The sequence below is a fragment of the Orbicella faveolata genome, unplaced genomic scaffold, assembly GCF_042242905.1.
Source record: "Orbicella faveolata isolate gen_17 unplaced genomic scaffold, um_ofav_v1 contig_15, whole genome shotgun sequence".
Lineage (NCBI taxonomy): Eukaryota > Metazoa > Cnidaria > Anthozoa > Scleractinia > Merulinidae > Orbicella > Orbicella faveolata.
In genome coordinates, this window is record NW_028301542.1 from 970,001 (window position 1) to 987,114 (window position 17,114).

At 39.2% G+C, this 17,114-nt stretch overlaps 3 protein-coding genes and 1 long non-coding RNA gene across 4 annotated transcripts in view; 2 read left to right on the top strand and 2 right to left on the bottom strand.

Moving 5' to 3' along the window:
• LOC110069134 (cathepsin L-like peptidase) overlaps positions 1-3,320 on the top strand; it is a 4,546-nt gene extending 1,226 nt beyond the window's left edge. Inside the window, exons 2-6 of the mRNA XM_089287800.1 lie at positions 248-497; positions 861-1,055; positions 1,194-1,385; positions 1,752-2,023; positions 2,513-3,320. Coding sequence (XP_089143926.1) covers positions 255-497; positions 861-1,055; positions 1,194-1,385; positions 1,752-2,023; positions 2,513-2,612 — 1,002 coding nt within the window. The 5' untranslated portion in view covers positions 248-254 and the 3' untranslated portion in view covers positions 2,613-3,320. The remainder of the gene's footprint in view (positions 1-247; positions 498-860; positions 1,056-1,193; positions 1,386-1,751; positions 2,024-2,512) is intronic.
• LOC149113063 (uncharacterized) lies at positions 2,487-4,109 on the bottom strand. The gene is made up of 2 exons (XR_016206652.1): positions 3,993-4,109; positions 2,487-3,800 (listed from the first exon to the last, which is right to left on the bottom strand). It is a non-coding gene; the product is annotated as an uncharacterized LOC149113063 (long non-coding RNA).
• Positions 3,968-11,029, top strand: LOC110069026 (procathepsin L-like). The gene is made up of 7 exons (XM_020776462.2): positions 3,968-4,126; positions 4,347-4,400; positions 6,533-6,787; positions 7,447-7,644; positions 8,204-8,395; positions 8,853-9,127; positions 9,873-11,029. The coding sequence occupies exons 3-7, from the start codon at positions 6,548-6,550 to the stop codon at positions 9,970-9,972; spliced, it is 1,005 nt and encodes a 334-aa protein (XP_020632121.2). The 5' UTR covers positions 3,968-4,126; positions 4,347-4,400; positions 6,533-6,547; the 3' UTR covers positions 9,973-11,029.
• Positions 11,030-11,150: 121 nt separating this feature from the next.
• LOC110068981 (UDP-glucuronosyltransferase 2B1-like) lies at positions 11,151-16,384 on the bottom strand. The gene is made up of 5 exons (XM_089287798.1): positions 16,173-16,384; positions 14,187-14,796; positions 13,575-13,781; positions 12,267-12,555; positions 11,151-12,013 (listed from the first exon to the last, which is right to left on the bottom strand). The coding sequence occupies exons 1-5, from the start codon at positions 16,314-16,316 to the stop codon at positions 11,731-11,733; spliced, it is 1,533 nt and encodes a 510-aa protein (XP_089143924.1). The 5' UTR covers positions 16,317-16,384; the 3' UTR covers positions 11,151-11,730.
• Positions 16,385-17,114: the final 730 nt, after the last annotated feature.

The window sequence follows — 17,114 nt, forward strand, 5'->3', positions numbered from 1 at the left end:
CTCATAGAAGGGATTTTTTTCTAAGACCCCCCACACCTCTAGAAATTCCAGTTAAGCTTCATATATTTCTTTAAGTCTTGTGGAGCCCCCCCCCCCCCCCCCAGGAATTCCAATCCATTCTGTGGGGGGAGTAACAGTATGAATATTTTCTGGAGCTGCACGATTTGCTTTTGGTTATAAGATGAGAATGGTGGATTTGTTACTGCTTGACTAACAATATTTCATTTTACATCTATTTTAACCGTAGATTCATCATGAAGTGTTTAGTAGTGTTAGCAGTCTGTCTTGGAATTTCATCCGGCTGGCCTGTCAAGCAAAACATGGATGCCTTAGATGATCCAAGTTGGAAGGCATGGAAATCATTTCACAACAAAAACTACAATGATGAGGGTGAAGAGAGAGTGCGTAACTTCATCTGGCAAGACAACTTAAAAAGAATTGTTTCTCACAATGAAGTTCACAAATACAAACTCGCTATGAATCATCTTGGAGACATGGTAAGATTTAAAACTGGTATACTGGATTCTAGAGAAGAGGATTGGAGATACAGACTGCCGAAAGCAGCCTCCTGTAAGGGGGTCCTGGGGCATCCTCCCCAGAAAATTTTTAAAATTGAGGTCCTCAGAAATGGGATTTCTGGCATACTGAGGCCAAGTCAGAGTGTTATAATGTCTCATTTTTTTTAATTTGGGAGGTTTCAATTGAACCCCTCAAACCCTGCTAGACCCACCCCAGTACATGTGCATGTATAAGTATAAAGGTTATTTTTGCATAACGGCAAGCTTCTGAAAGTGTACTCCTACATGTAGATGCTGGGGCAGGGTTAATTAAGCCTAACAAAATTTTGCTGTTTTGTTTAGACATCACAAGAAGTAAAAGAGATGCTGAATGGATACAAGATGAAAAATAACTTGCTGGGCTCCAAGGACAAAGCTTCCACTTTCCTTACACCATCAAATTTGAAGATTCCAGACACTGTCGATTGGAGAACGGAAGGTTATGTGACTCCAGTTAAGAACCAAGCCCATTGTGGATCATGCTGGGCTTTTAGTACAGTAAGTTATTTGATTGAAATTTTATTTCTCTTTATAATATTAACACACTGTCTTGTAGACAGGATTCTCAGAACCTGTATTGAAAGAAATATATGGCAAAGGTTAGGAGAATAAACTGAGTGTGCACCTTCTTTTTAGACTGGATCTTTAGAAGGACAACACTTCAAGAAGACTGGCAAGCTTGTCTCTCTTAGTGAACAGAATCTTGTAGACTGCTCTGAGTCATTTGGAAACAATGGTTGTCATGGTGGTCTGATGGACAATGCTTTTAAGTACATTAAAAGCAACGATGGTGTTGACACTGAACAAAGTTACCCATATCTTGCCAAGGTACAATCATTTTCAAAATGAAATATACATGTATTTGGATCATTTAAATGTTCCGTTCACCTTGCACTGTAATGGTGTCTTCAGCTAGTTTTCCACTCTTCTCAAACAATTTCAGTTTGATTTAAAAGATGGAAAATGAAACACCACCTTATTGGGCTATTCAGCCTATTTCATTTATCTATCACAATACTGCCAAGTGACTACTGAGCTCCCAAGAATCTATTTAGCTTAAAAGTTGTGTTGGAAAGTGTGCAAAGGTTGTTTGTTCAACTACCGTTGCACAGTGTCCATTTTTTCTGAGTAACTTGCATGATTGACTTTAAAACATGTGTGGATGCCTAACCATCACAATTCACTTTCTCATAGGTTGGCACTTGTCATTTCAATGTTTCTGATGTTGGTGCGACTGACACTGGTTTTGTGGATATTGCATCGGGAGATGAGTCTGCCCTCCAAGCAGCCTCTGCTTCCATTGGTCCAATCTCAGTAGCAATCGATGCTAGCCACAGTTCCTTTCAGTTTTACCACACAGGTGTTTACGACGAACCCGCTTGTAGCAGTACTCAACTTGATCATGGTGTCCTGGTCGTGGGATATGGCAGCGAAGACGGTCAAGATTACTGGCTTGTCAAGAACAGGTAGACAAACTTATTTTGTCAGTAATGATGTGTTATTTCTCTGGCTGCTTTAACAAGATTTTAGAGGTCACTGGAATGTTTTACATTGACCCAGTAATTGGAAATGTTCAGTAGATCAAAGGAACTACCTACGTTGGAATCGTGATTTTTTGAAACTGCAAGGGAAACAAAAATTGCTGTGGAAATTTTTGTGGGTTGAGAAATCAGGGGGAAAATTACAGTTTTGGACTGAGGGAAGGGAAGCGACACTTGGTTTGGAGGAGGTTTGAAAAGTCATGGGTTTGAGTAATCAAGATTCCACTCAATGTTGTGAGTGTAATATATTGAGTTTTTTATGATTACAAAAACAACATTAATTTTATAGGTCTTGAAATCAGTAACACAGTTTACTAAGGATGAAAAACTTTAAAAGTCTGTAACATTGAATAAAATAGAACATGTTTGAAGTTAGATGATCAAACTCTTTGTTTCTTTTTTTTTTTTTTACAGTTGGGGACCAATGTGGGGGGAACAGGGATACATCAAGATTGCCAGAAACAAGGGCAACAAATGTGGAGTTGCGACTGCTGCAAGTTACCCGTTGGTTTGACCAACTGATGATATAATAGTGTTTTCTGTTATGCATGTTTAAGCTAGAGTTTCTATAAATTGATGTAAAATAATGAACATCAAATTCAAGCAAATGTAAATGAAAATGATTCTGCAAATTAATTGATTATTCAGCATATTTTCAGTTATACAATTAGTATTTTTTATGACTGGTGCCGAGAAACAAGTGTCTTGAGATCCCCTGATGTTATAGGTTATTTTTGGATTCTTGAAGTCACCTAGCTGGGTACAGACTGTTATTTATCATCTAAAAATGATATTTTGCCAAGATAGTGCTACCAAAGTACTGTTCAACAGTTATTTATTGCAGAGAAAAATGCAGCTTTTTTCCTACATGTACATGTGTAAGTAATCTGTTATCAGCACAGTATTCATCGCTTTGTTTAAACGAATAATTAAAAAGAAAACTATGACAAAAGAAAGACAATTTGACTTATGATTTGAAATGTCAATTCTCCTTGCAGGTTATAGTGCATTTTTAATGGCAGTTCTGAGAATTTGGCACTAAATCGATACAATATTACTTAGTTGATGATTTTCCTTATTCTCATCACCTGTTTTCTTGAAAATGCGTGTGAAAATGTTCACCCATGGAACTTTCAAAGTATAACATGAAAGATTATACAGCTTTTGTATGGTGATATCTTTTGTTCTGTGTACAAAATAATAAAGATTTTCATGAAAAGGAGACTTTTAATCATAATATTATTATAACATAACTGCAATATCAATGGACATTTTGTAAACATTAACAGATCCTTGCTTGGAATTCTCTGAAATATAGAAGTGTTAAAAAAAACACAAATGCCTACCAGTAATCTATGTTTCTACAAATCAAACATATAACCAGATCACACACTAGCCAGTTAAACTATTTAAGGGCAGTAGAATCCTATCCTTTTAAGTCAACACAGACATATTTTTGTCCCCTCAGTTCCTCGTCCATGCCCCTCTGCCCCCAACCCTCGCTTAAGAGACAATTAGAATTTGCACGGTTTTGAATTTTTATGTGCAAGTATGGATGATCCAGGAGAAGCCATACTTTCCTTTTAAATGCATCGTCACGATTTTTTCTGACATACCTCATACTTCCGGTAAGTGAGGAAATATTAAGCCCTCAAATCCAGATAAGGTACTACTATAGATGGAAGTTGCAGCCCCAGTAAACCTAAATCAATGTAGAATGAAGAAAAGTCACTTAAAAAGCTGTTGAACATGCAAAAAGACGATCGTATTCTTAAAAAAAAATTGCCTAATCGGAATAACTGTTACTGCTGACTGAAAGCACTTGAAACAGAGAAATTGCCTGTCCTGGGTGTCCTGTGGCGAGTGAGCCATGTGATCATCTTTTAGCGCCTACCTTCGCGCAGCTCAGCGGTCGTCACTATATAAACACAAACAAGGCGCCGGCAGGAGCGACTGAATCGAAGCAGGGGAAGCGAAGGCTAGAGATAACAAGGTCTGTGCTAAAAGACGGTCACAGCGTCCTTGAAAGTAAGTTAACACAGTCGTTCGATTTTTTTTTAATCGTTCATTGAAAATTGCTTGTGCGTCATTAAGATGCGAACGCACGAAATCAGTCAGATTACGTGAAATACTTCAAAAATTTCCGCTTCCTCGAATTCCGTATTCATGAATTCATTGGCGTAGATCACGAGACTGCGAGTCACGAGTTTTTGTCCTTTGTTCAATATCGATATTTCTTTCTCTACAGAAATCTTATCACGTAACGTTCACTAAACGAAGACGCTGACTCATACCGTTTTGTGTAAGTATTACAACTCTGATGTTGTGTTAAAATCCTAAGCTTTTAGCTTTTATTATTATGCTTACTGCAATCCGATCTGTGTTGATTCGTAGCAAGAGTTTCGCAGCTTTGTTTTGAGTTCTCTGTAAACTTAAGAGTCGTGCTTTTGTTTCTCCTAAACACAACATGGCCATGAATGGAATCTTTGACAGCTTGAAAATCTATTTTACCCTTGGCCTTCCTTAACTTTGGTATTTTCTCTGATCTGAAACATGGCTGAAAGGGTTTCTGTTGCAATGAATCCTGACAAGTTTTTAAACACCGGTACAACGAAGTTATGTAACAGACTCGTACGAACAGTGAGGAAATATGAAATAATTTCCTGTACTCAGAGTGCGATGAAACTCTTTTTAAAAGTGGAATATTTCATTTGGCTCAACCGAACTTCATCAGCCGTGTAATAGAAATGTGAAATTATTTTCTAGTTTTATCATGATTCCAGAACAGGAATACAATATTTTTTATCATAGTAAGGAACAAAGCTTTGGTGATGGGCACAAAACTCACTACACGCAGCTCCCGCTGTGAATGCACGATACTTTCAGATCATACTTTGTCTACACAAGAAATTGCTAACTAGTGCCAACAACATGAAACAGTCATTTGCGGACTTGTCTTTGTAAAAATTGATAATCATCCCATGTACATGCTGTGGGTAATTTAAAGTTCAATGGTTTTGCTTGGTAGTTGAACTAAAAGTTTATTTCAAACAGTGATATTTATAGGGTTGAAGAGCCAGTAGATACATTTGGCTCATCAGTGGTGCAGTATTAACCTCTGCACTCATTTTTGTATCATTATGTAGCAATTAGGAGTACTCCAGCTTCTGCTATTTGAGCATATTTCATTAAAAAGACTTCCTTTTTAGGCTGTGAGCGTGCCATTAGCAAATCAGGAAGTGAGGCAAGCCGGCCTACATCTATGGTTTAGTGTGTTGACAATCTAAATGTATGCGTGGTTCAAGTTAACATAATTTTTGAATGGATATTTAAGTTTTCTAGTAGTAAAGTTTAAGTATTAAATCCCTAGGTTTAAAAAAGAGATCAAAGGGGTGTTTTCCTGTTTTTTTTGTTGTTCTTGTTGTTCTTGTTTTTTTTCAATGGCCCAAATAATTTTCAGTTTGAATCGACAGAAGAAACTTATTTCCTTGAAGGAAACTGGAAAATGATATACGGATTAATGATCTTTATTTTCCAGCTGCCCTTGGAATAACAGAAGTTTATGTATTTTCCATTTCTGTCGATGACGTTAATGACTGTCAGAACATGGAAAGTGCCATTTTTCAGTTTTGTCAAAAAATCATCATAACTGTTTTCCAGTTTCTTCTACATAATGAGTATAAATGGCAAAAAGAATCAACCTGACAGATGCAATGAGGCATAATATTTTTGATGGGTTTGACTAAATTTCAAGCTATCCTAACACAGATGCCAGGCGTCAACCCTCAATCGAGTCTGCAGTTTTAATTTCCATCAATCTTAACTTGTACCAAGACATTTTGTCATGTAGCTTCAATCATTCTAGACCACAGACAAGTAACATTTTATCATTACTCTTGAGAAACGGACTGTGAATTGGCTCCCAAAGCTCTAAGAAGTTTAAATATTTATTTTGATTCTGGTTGCTAGGCAACTTTAATTTGGTATGACTCCAGCAGAATCGAGAAGCAACATTTTCATTTGTTATAGTCATTTGTTCAAGTTTTCTTTTCTTTTTTTAAAGTGCAATGTTCTAATCAAAAGTCTCCAAGGTCGATTCTATTGGGATTAGCTGTTTCAACTGCAACCAGTTTGTGTTGATACGGTTGATGTTTCTCGATAGAACTCTTTTGCAACTATTTTTGGTTGAAACGCAGTAACTCCTGAGAATAGTCCTTACACTAGCTGCAATCATGTGATGTAATCATGCAAATGCTTTTTCAACTGTTTCAACCTGGTTTGAGGCGGGTTGAAAAAGTTGATCAACCAAATAAACCAACTGAAAACATTTTTCCCCAAGACAACACAAAAAACCCCTAACCAACCAGAAATAGTTGATCTCAATAATGAAAACATGACCTAAATCTCGAAAGTTTTCCTTTCTATGTTTTTCAGGACATTCAGCTCATCATGGCTCATCTGATGTTAACCTTTCTCTTGGCTGTCAGCTTTTCTGTGGCATTGTCAGAACTTCTGATCAAAGACAATGCTTGGCATGCTTGGAAAGAATTCCATGAAAAGAAATATGAATCTGATGACGAGGAACATTTGCGTTACACCATTTGGAATGAGAACCTCAAGTACATTACTAAACACAATTCTGAAGGGAACAGCAAGTTCAGACTTGAAATGAATCACTTAGGAGACATGGTATGCAAGAACTTACCTTTTAATTCATTTTCAGTATTTGTTTTGTTAATACTTTTTCAGCTTCTGTTCCATGATAAACTATAATAAAATCCATTGCATTATTTTTGGAACTTTATAAGTTTTTTCTTCAAATGTTAACTTGTTATCATTATCATCATTGATCTCCTCAATCTGGCAGCAACACAACCATAATATTATTCATCATAAATAAACATATCAAAACATTCATGTATATATCTTGGATGATACTGGCAACTGAACCTGTAAAGAAACAGTTTTTTACTCTTCAGACTAATCTTATATAATGTGTCACAAATAATTTTTTTTTCCACACCAAATTTAAATACTCTGTATTCATTTCCTGGTACAGCAATAGAGCCCTGTTGATTAAATCTGACCACCACTGGCCCACTTAATTTGAAAATCTTGTCATATTTTCAAGGTAGTGGCTACATCAAAGAAGTTTGTGAATATGCAATAGATAAATAAATATTAAATAAATAAATAAATAAATAATCGAATCAATAAATATTAAATAAATATTATTATAAGTTTAATTTCTTCAAAGGCAAAAATAAATTGCTAACAAGAAGGGTTCAGATTTACAGCATCCAAAAAGTTCCCATGACCTAATCCCTCTGTTTCTTTATTTCTTTTAGACAAGTAAAGAAGTTCATTTGATTTTAAATGGCTACAACAGTGCATACAGGAACACTAAGAACAAAGAGTTAGTGGCATCTGCCTTCCTTCCACCAAACAATGTTCTGCTGCCAAAGGAAGTTGATTGGAGAACAAAGGGTTATGTGACACCTGTCAAGAATCAAGGCCAGTGTGGATCATGCTGGGCTTTCAGCACAGTAAGCGATTGTTGTTAGTTTTATTACTGTTAGTGCTAATCTTTAGAGTGCTTTACATGTAGGTCAGGTTTTTCAAACCAGTTGAATATTCGTCAAAGGGAAAGGTGGAGTCTAGGACCATACACTTATTTGACCAAAAGCTACAATGTACATGTATGATTACACCTTTTGTGGCTTAGTGGAGGTAAAGGTGGACTGCAGAATCAGAGATACAGCACTCAAAAAGAATCTTGTTGTGGTAACTATGGGGGTAGTACAAATGTTGGGGAGGGGTGGGGCTGATATGGGATCCTGATAGGGATAGAGAAGGGTTAGGGAGTGAGAGGATGGGTGGGTGGTTTGCACATTATTCCTTTTAATGCCCCCAAGCCTCCTCTCCCCTCCCTCCCTCCCTGCCTTGTACTTTAAATTGCAGTTCGAGTTCAAGATTGACTAACAAATGCATGCAAAGTTTTACAATAAAATTGCCTTAGCTGCGTGCATTTCACCCTCTGTATACATTGAATGGCTACAAGGAACAATGTAAGGTTATAAGCCTTTCCTCTGATTTTACTTTCAGACTGGTTCACTGGAAGGCCAGCACTTTAAGAAGACAGGAAAACTGGTCTCTTTGAGTGAACAGAATCTGGTTGACTGCTCAGAAAAGTTTGGAAATCATGGATGTGAAGGCGGTTTGATGGATAATGCCTTCAAGTACATCAAGGCAAACGATGGAATTGACACAGAAAAGAGCTATCCCTACCTTGCTAGGGTAAGTATCCTTACCTACCAAGCTTACGGGTTTCATTAAGGACTGGGCAGCGGGCAAATTGACCGGCTGTGTGGATGATTTTGCCAGCTAGTTTGACCATTTAGAGGAAAGGTTTTCTTACATGTCTATGGAAGTTCAGTTTAAAAAGTTTTGCTGCCTGTGAAAACATTTAATGAAACCCCTGCAAGCTTAGTGGTAACCCTGGACAATTTCCTCAAGTTTGAACCCGAAGGGCAAGGAACAAGGAACTACCAACTCAGCCCTGTGTGCTACCAAAAAATGTGCCAAGAGACAGTGTTATACATATGGATATGGAATTACTTAATCTCGGATCCAGATCTCCCATGGCCAAGCACCAAACAGAGTGAGATCTGGGTACTAGATTAGTGTGTACTCCTACTCTAGCCCACTCCCTCGTTATACTAATCTCTGCAATTTGTCAAAAAATTTCTTGTAGGATGAGACCTGCCATTTTAATGCATCATCTGTCGGTGCTGACGACACTGGTTTTGTAGATGTTACAAGTGGAGACGAAGCAGCCCTGAAGGTTGCTGCTGCTACTGTGGGGCCCATCTCTGTGGCAATTGACGCATCGCATATGTCCTTCCAGTTCTACAAGGATGGTGTTTACGATGAACCTGAATGTAGCAGCACTGAGCTGGATCATGGTGTGTTGGTGGTGGGTTATGGAACAACACCGGACGGCAAGGATTACTGGCTTGTGAAGAACAGGTGGGTGTGGTGGGTGGAGGGTGTGTAGCCCTTATTGAAAGAAACCAGGGAGAGATCCCATGGTCTTTTCAAATTGTGCAAGAAGTGTCTTTGAGTTGTCTTTCATGTTTTTGTAGCTAACCATCATGACAGGGTATGACATATGAATACAAGTGCATGTAGGGATGACAAAATAAAGGATTTGGAGAATGGATTGGTACCTTCTACATGTACTTCTTCAGGAACTTTATTATTAGTAGATGATAGCAATAGCACTGAGTCTAATTCGGACAGTGATATGGAAGGGGAGGGGGTTGATCTGAGTATCTCACATCACATTAAGTTTTAGCCTAAATATCCAGTATCACCTTAATTCCAATTGCAAATCAACTATTTTTCCACTCAAAATCCTGTTTTATCTGATCTAAAGATCCGCTATCCATTAATTTCCCCTGAAATACCCTTATCTTGATAATTTTTTACCTAAATATCCTGTATTCCAAAAACCCCTAATAGGCGCACTTCAAGTCATCCAATTGCGTCAGTCTGTAATCATGTTGTCTTGTGATTGAACAAATGACACAGACTCTCCAGTGACATCTGTCTGAGGGGAGTGTCCAATTACATGCTGTTGCATACAGCAACCCATGATGCATACACTCCTCCTACTGGGGCTAAAACTAGGCCTTTTGACAGCCAATTTGTCATACATGTATGGTTTTGATAAACTGTAGTTGCTAATTTTCTTGTTTGTTCTGTTTTATAGCTGGGGTGCTAGTTGGGGTTCAAAAGGTTACATCATGATGACACGTAACAAAGAAAATCAGTGTGGAATTGCTACGGATGCCAGTTATCCACTTGTCTAATGACTGCGACAGTCTACATTCTTAAGGGGGCTCTGTCATGTTCAAGTCTTTCTTGTCAAGGACAAAATCACCTTTACATCAAAGAAAACCGCAAAACTAATCAATAGTGTAGCTGAATGTAATGTAAAAAAGCACGAAAGATGTAGTTACAAACGCAGCATAAGGTTGCAGTAAGATAGGCTTAGATTGAGTTCGATTGAAAATGACTATCTTGTAAAATGTCAGCTAAATTGTTTTAAAGGCACCTTTCATCATTATAGCTTATGCACTTTATCTAAGAAACTCAAACTGAAAAACAGTTTACAAGCAAGCCCTGACAGTTAAGAGAAATGACTCGACACGGTACATTTTGTAGTCATTTGCAATTGATGTTAGTAGTTTTGTGATAGCATGATTGGGGAGGGAGGGGTGAGTCAGTGTGAGAGACTTCGTTTGAAGGCAAAAGAAAATGTCATTGTAAAACATTGAGAAAATTGGGCTTATGAAGGTAAAAGTGTTTTCATAATGAGTTTCTTTGTTTTATAGAACAAGGGCTGTCATTATTTAGTTGTTGGATTCATTGTTAGCGCAGTTAAGAGAGCTATTGCTAGTTCATCTGGGTTAAACGAATTCCTACAGAGGCAAAGTTGATTTTGTTCTAGTTCTTAAACTTTTAATCAAGATAGTTCCCTGTTATACGTACGCCAGTTAGGTTAAGATCGTAGTTTAGCGTTCTTTAGCTGTAAATATAAGATATTTATAGTGTATCAGTAAACCACAATTGACTTTCATTACTGTATTTAATACATTTGCAGTGGTTTAAGTGACTGTCTTCGACAGTTATTTGAAATCAAACAGTATTATTTCTTAATTACTCCAAAATCATGTCATTACGTTTGACTGTCTACATTTATTTGTCTTTAACTCACTGCTTGTATTTAAAATATTTAAGCAAATGTTTTAGCCAAATCATAAGAACAAAACTTTTATTTCAGTATTGGCCAAGTTGTGTATTGTTTTTTAATTTTACTTATTTCAATGTATTTTATTTCAATAATAAAGTTGTTTTGCGGTTTTATGAAGTTGTGAAATTTCATGTGTACTCAGAGCAATATGCATGCTAACTTTTTGTCTGACTCAGAAATACCCAGCTCTCTGTTCCTCTGTGTCAGAGGATCGCAGAAACACACAACAAGATCTTCACATTTTGAAAGTTTGATACTGTATTTCAAAAATAGTCACTACAGTCGAACCTCCGTTTGCGACCACGCTCTCGTAAGTGACTACCTCTCCTAAGCGACCGGGTTCAAATCACTGTATTTGGAACCTCTTGTAAGCGACCACCTCTCGTAACAGACCGCGACCACTTATAGAGTTAAAAGTTTGAAATTTTCTTTTGTTTTTAACCTCCCCTTAATATAAGCGACCATTTGACAGACTGAAGGAAAAGTGGATGATAAGGTATTCGACCACCTAGGCTTTTGTGTGGTCGCTTACGGGAAGATTGATTGTAGTACGTGTATTTATGTTCTGTGTGTTGTGTGGCCGGAGTCAGTGCTCACCCTGGAAAACAAAAAACAGTTTTTGTTTTCACGTGCACTCTTTCAGTGAAAAAAAAATCTTAGCAATGACTTAAAACTCTCGTCCCTAACTTTCTAGACAAAGCTTTGAATCTAAGGTTGAATTGTGGGTAAAAGTGAAAAACGGCGGGCATAATGATTAACGAAACCTTACAATAACTTTTTGGGGGAAAACAGGCACTCAAATCTTTTTCCAGTTTTACTCCTTCTTTGATTTTCCATCACCCTTTCTGCAGCACACACGACACAGGCATCTACATGTCAACCTTATCACCATGACAACTAAGGTAACTATGGCAACAAGGAAAGCCATGACGTCAAGTAAGTAGTACTGATACCAAGGGATGTTAAACACTTGAGCTCTGAGGTGCCGGGCTCCACCATGTCTGAGTACATACTCTATCCAGTCACAGATTTCTTGAAGAGGCGTTTGTCGACGATCCTTTAACAGGCCGGAGATATGCATTGCTTTGCTCTTAAACCTAGAGATAAAGAAAGTGTTTTGTTATTCATTTTGTTATTTCATAAGCGATCTCTTACTTACGGTAATGAGAAGTAACGCAAGTAATTTAGGTAATGTCTACCCCCCCCTCCCCCTTATTTTGGGTAAAAAGAAAACAATAACTCGCAGAAGGAGGAAAAGCCGGCAGGGCAAGCAAACACCCCCTCCCCCCTCCCCCCCTCAAGGTCTGGATGCGCCACTGCTAGTAATGGACAAGAAAGCAATACAGCTACCTTGGCTCATCAATAACACGCTCAATTGTCTCAAACAACTGTTGGGCATCAGCGCTTTTCCAATCCACAGCTAACCCAAGGCCAACATGTTCTGCTTTCTTTGCATTAGTATGCTGGTCTATAAACAAAGGAAACGCCACCACAGGGACACCATGATACGCCGACTCGTAAAGACTGTTGTGTCCCACATGGGAGACAAAAGCTTTGATATTCTTGTGAGCCAAAAGATCATTTTGAGGCAACCAGTCCACTGCTCTGATGTTTTTGCCAAGGAATGATGGAATGTAACCTGCAGGAGAAGAGAGAGACTGGTGTCAACTGTGTTGCTCACCCCAGTCAGTCCAGTGGTCTCGAGGTCGGGTTCGATTGAACACTATTAAATGAATCTGTCGAATTGAACCTTTTGGGCGACGTTACATAAACTGTTATCAGTTTGAATGCTACAGACTAATTGTGCATAGTAAAAGTTTGTTTAATCAGACTCCTTAGTTTTATACTAATCGTATCTTTTTGGTACGCTTCTGTGACATACCAAGCGAGTGAGACGTAGTCGAGCCAAAATATCCATGGCGAGACCAAACAAGCCTAATATGTCACCGAAGCATATCAAAAATGTTCGATTAGGTATTTACCATACCCAAAATTGGAGAAATCTAGAAACTCCGGCTCCATTTAAGAAACAAAATGTTTCAGGGCTATCGGAAAACATCCCAGTTAGTTGACGAGCGCTCGTTAGGTCAGTTTTGGCCGGATAGTTTTGTCACCGAACAAAAACGCTCAAAATTAAATTGCGAGCTTATTATTTTCGTAAATTCTCTCTTCAATTTGACTCGCGGAAAAAATCACGTTACTTGAAAGTGACCATGACGTAATAGCCATATTAGGTCAATGACTTGATTGCAGAATAACACTGAGGACAGTAGACACGAATTCTGATTGGTTAGTTGCGAATTTGGTTACGGCAGGCACAAGCATAAGCATAACGAGCGGCGACGCCCACAACACAAGCCATTCTCGTCCTCAGTGCTACTTGTCTTAAACGGAGGCTCTGGGGACGAGAATGAACACAAGCATAAGCACGTACGCATGCGCTGACAAGAGAAATTGCCTTATTTTCGGTTCCATACCTCCTCGATACAGTAAACCAAGATGGCGGACGCAAAGCGTTCTCACTTGACATAAGAGTAAGGAAAAGCATAAGAAGACCTATTTTTTTGCTTGTCCTTGTGCTTATCCATAAGATAGCCACTAATTTTTTATTAATTATTCATAAGGAGAGGCAGTTCCTGTGCTTTACTTCACTATTACCTTTAATTCTCCACACAACTCGCTGTTTCAGTTTCCCAAACGCTGTAGCTAACATGTCTACCACTGGCTTTTCAAGATTTGAAGCCACGTTTGACCCAAAAGAAACGATAATGAAACCATGACCTCCTGAACTGCTGACAAATTCTTCTAAATCAGGGGGGAGAGGTTTAGGATCTTTGACATGTGGTGGTCCAACCATAACATTGCCTGTTGAATATAATCCCAACAGAAACATTAACAACACTAACGTAACGATTCGTAATTTGTCATTTTCAATATCCCTGAACAGTGTGTTCCCTATTTCCACCCTCCTTACAGCATACCCCCGTCTCCACCCACCTTTAAGCGTACCACCCGTCTCCACCCTCTTTACAGTGTGCTCCCCATCTTCACCCTCCTTACAGTACTACTGTGCCCCCGTCTCCACCGTCCTTGCAGTCTGCCTGCCGTCTCACCTTCCCTTACAGTGTGCCCCCCGTCTCCACCCTCCTTAAAGTTTACCTTTCCTTACAGTGTCGCCCTTGTCTCCACCCTCCTTATATTGTGTCCCCCGTCTCCACCCTCCCACAGTGTTACCCCCGTCTCCACCCTCCTTACTTCCGTTCTTCCTACCTGGCAACAGAGGTTGTGCGTATTCCAAGGCAAAATCTGCTGTACTGATAAGAAGTTCAGCGTTACCAACAGCTTCCTGGATGCTTCTTTCTGGGTTAATGTTGTACTTGACTTTCAGAGCATTCATTGGTCTGTAATTCACAAGATACATGAACAGCTTTCCTCCGAAGTACGCTCCCAAGTTCATTACACGTTCCATAAAATTCATTTTATCGGAAAATCCCGTAAAAAGTTGTGGCACATAAGATACAGGCATTGGTACCATGTGGCTAAACACAAACGGTACGGTTAGTGGAAGAGGCAGAATTTCCACTCTTGGAATGTCAAAGCGTTCACCGAGCATTGTTGCAGGGCAATCTGCAAGACAGTCATAAACTATGATATCGACACCTTTCAGTTCCTCCTGTAACTCCGTGCTCTGTAAAAAACGTTCACACATGGTAATCCGTACCTCACCCATTTTCAGCACGTAATTTAACTTGCTTCCTTCAATTTCAAGTCGCGCCAAGCCATATTCGAAGAACTCTGACTTGTATGGTACTTGGTAAATCTTGTGCTTCACTTTCTCACTCGGTTTAATTTTAATGGACGAGGGAACAACCAAAACAACCTAAAAGGCAGAAACACAACACACTAATCAGCAAAACCGGCTCGGTAAGGGAGCCACTATGCATGGGATAGATGTCCCACAGATTTCCCTGTGGGAAAGTGGCCTTTGTGGGAAGCCGGTTTTAAAACGGGTAAAATCACTTCTATGTACACTGCCGCTTTAGCATCGGGACGAAATATCCCTGACTTTGCTCGCTATCTACATAGTCGCTTCAGAGGAGTTTGGCGCTCTACTGCGATTATTGTTACAAGAAAAACAAAATGAATAGGAAAAACTGTTTTCATGTCATGCGGCAGTCAATTGTGCTGGATGAGGAAGTTCTTCGATTTCTTTGATTTGCCGACTCATTACCACCATTTTATTCGTTTGTTTTCACGATGAAATCACGTGAGACGTCGATCGTGACGTAATACTTTTCCCAAGACCGTTGCGCGGTCAACAAAACAAGAAAGAACCCTTTGGGACTAAAAAGGACTAAGGCCCCAATTATGTGGTCTCGGTTACCCAAGACAACCCTTCCCATAAGTTACCCAAGCCGAGGAAAAAAACTTTACTCATTTCTTTGTAAAATTCAACCAACCGTTTACAAGAGGATCGCGAACCAGTCTCGGGGGGAGCTGGAGACAACTCGGGTGGGCGAGTTGTCTCGCCTCGGCAGGTAGGGTAGCCCTGGCAGGCGGGTCAACTTTTCTTTATATAAACACTTTGACTCGCCCAACCGAGACAATTCTCGGCGTGGCGATTGTCACAAAATGGCTAGGTTTAGGATTTAAAGGAGAAATTCGTATCAAAGATAGTGAAGATTAACTCCGCAAAACACACTTTGATCGAATGACCGAGGAAAACTCAAGGAAAGAGGGTTAGCTGCACATTTGATTATTCAATGAGGGTTATGAATAATCATGCGGGGTCAACTTTGACTCGGACGTTTTCACATATAAACTTAGGGAGGAGGGTGGTTGTCTCGGCTACCCGAGACCATGTAAATGGGGCCCAAGAATATAATGCCGTGCTAAAATGCACGTCGGTAGGTCACGACAGTAAAATATCAAAGAAATCTCACTTAACTTCTGTAACTCGGTATCGCAACACCCATGAAAAGAAAGTTAAAAAACTTAAGCTTAACTCGTTTGTACAAATCGCTTGCTTGTGAAGTTGTTGGGTCATCATGTACAGAGGTCGGTAGATCACGTAAACGTCGACACATAGACAGTGAAGGGTGGCATAAAATTTACACAAGCTTTTCGCCCAAGTTCGACAATTTACGAGGGAAATTTTAAGACAAGGTCAGAATTGTGGACAGCAAGGTGCGCAGAGTCTGACTTCGCTAACCCGTGACCCGTATGCTAAGAATTCACTTTGGATGCATACAGTACCTCATGCCCCTTGGAGGCAAGCTCTGCCATTATTTGTCTCATAGTACTGTACTGTGACCCTCCGACTGACCAGAAGCCAGCAATCCGTGCTGAGGAAGCCGTGTTGACTGCCAGTGAAAGAAGGAGCAACGACAACAACGTCATCTTGGCTGTAAACAGGCAACTCAGGAAGGTACTAAATTACCATATTATATTTAAATGAATTATTTACTTTCGTCACTCTAAAGATTGCGTGACTAAAACTCTAGCACACATTTCGATACAACGTCGTTCCCAGGCCTGTCTCTGTTGTTCTCGTAAAATGCTGGAAAGTTGCTCACTGGAATGTCAAAACGTTTCTAAAAAATTGCCAAAAATCCAATAACTTGCTACCTAAATTTCAAACGCTGTTGCTTAAATTTCATGATATTCAGTTTGTATAAACGTTAATAAAAAGATTTATTTTTCTTTCTTCGCAGTAAGAGCTGACATCGGTCAAGGAAAATAGCTTGAAACTTAGCGAAATTTAAGGACACTCTCACTTCTAACCATAGTTAACAGAGGGGAATGGTTAGGAAACCTGGCAAAGTTCTTTGCTTTATGTTTTTGTTTGCTCTTTTGGGAGTTGACCTTGCACAAAACCTGCCAAAATACAAAAGGTGGTTATGTGTGCTCATACAACTAACCAATAGAAGCAAAACGGTTATGTAATTCATGCATAGTCCATGAGCATAAAACAAAGGATGGGCAGGGTCAACTAAGGGGCGTTCCATCATAAATCTTAGCCTGTTTGTTTGCTTCTTTGATGTTTATCGGCCTTCCTAATCATTTTCCTCTATAAACTATGGTCTAATGGAACAAAGCAATAGGCCTGTGAAGCGTTGTCAAGTAACAGGTTTTGTGTACTATATACTTCAAAAGGTTGATAAACATTCAAGGAATTCGCATAAATTGAAGTTTTCT

Bases quoted from the DNA above. Each gene is read 5' to 3' on its own strand.
- LOC110069026 (XM_020776462.2), top strand. From the start codon at position 6,548: ATGGCTCATCTGATGTTAACCTTTCTCTTGGCTGTCAGCTTTTCTGTG. The intron at 8,396-8,852 runs GTAAGTATCCTT...AATTTCTTGTAG, and splicing joins GCTATCCCTACCTTGCTAGG to GATGAGACCTGCCATTTTAA. The intron at 9,128-9,872 runs GTGGGTGTGGTG...TCTGTTTTATAG, and splicing joins TACTGGCTTGTGAAGAACAG to CTGGGGTGCTAGTTGGGGTT.
- LOC110068981 (XM_089287798.1), bottom strand. From the start codon at position 16,316: ATGACGTTGTTGTCGTTGCTCCTTCTTTCACTGGCAGTCAACACGGCT. The intron at 14,797-16,172 runs GTACTGTATGCA...TCTGCCTTTTAG, and splicing joins TTGCCTCCAAGGGGCATGAG to GTTGTTTTGGTTGTTCCCTC. The intron at 12,014-12,266 runs GTAGCTGTATTG...CTTTATCTCTAG, and splicing joins CGTGTTATTGATGAGCCAAG to GTTTAAGAGCAAAGCAATGC.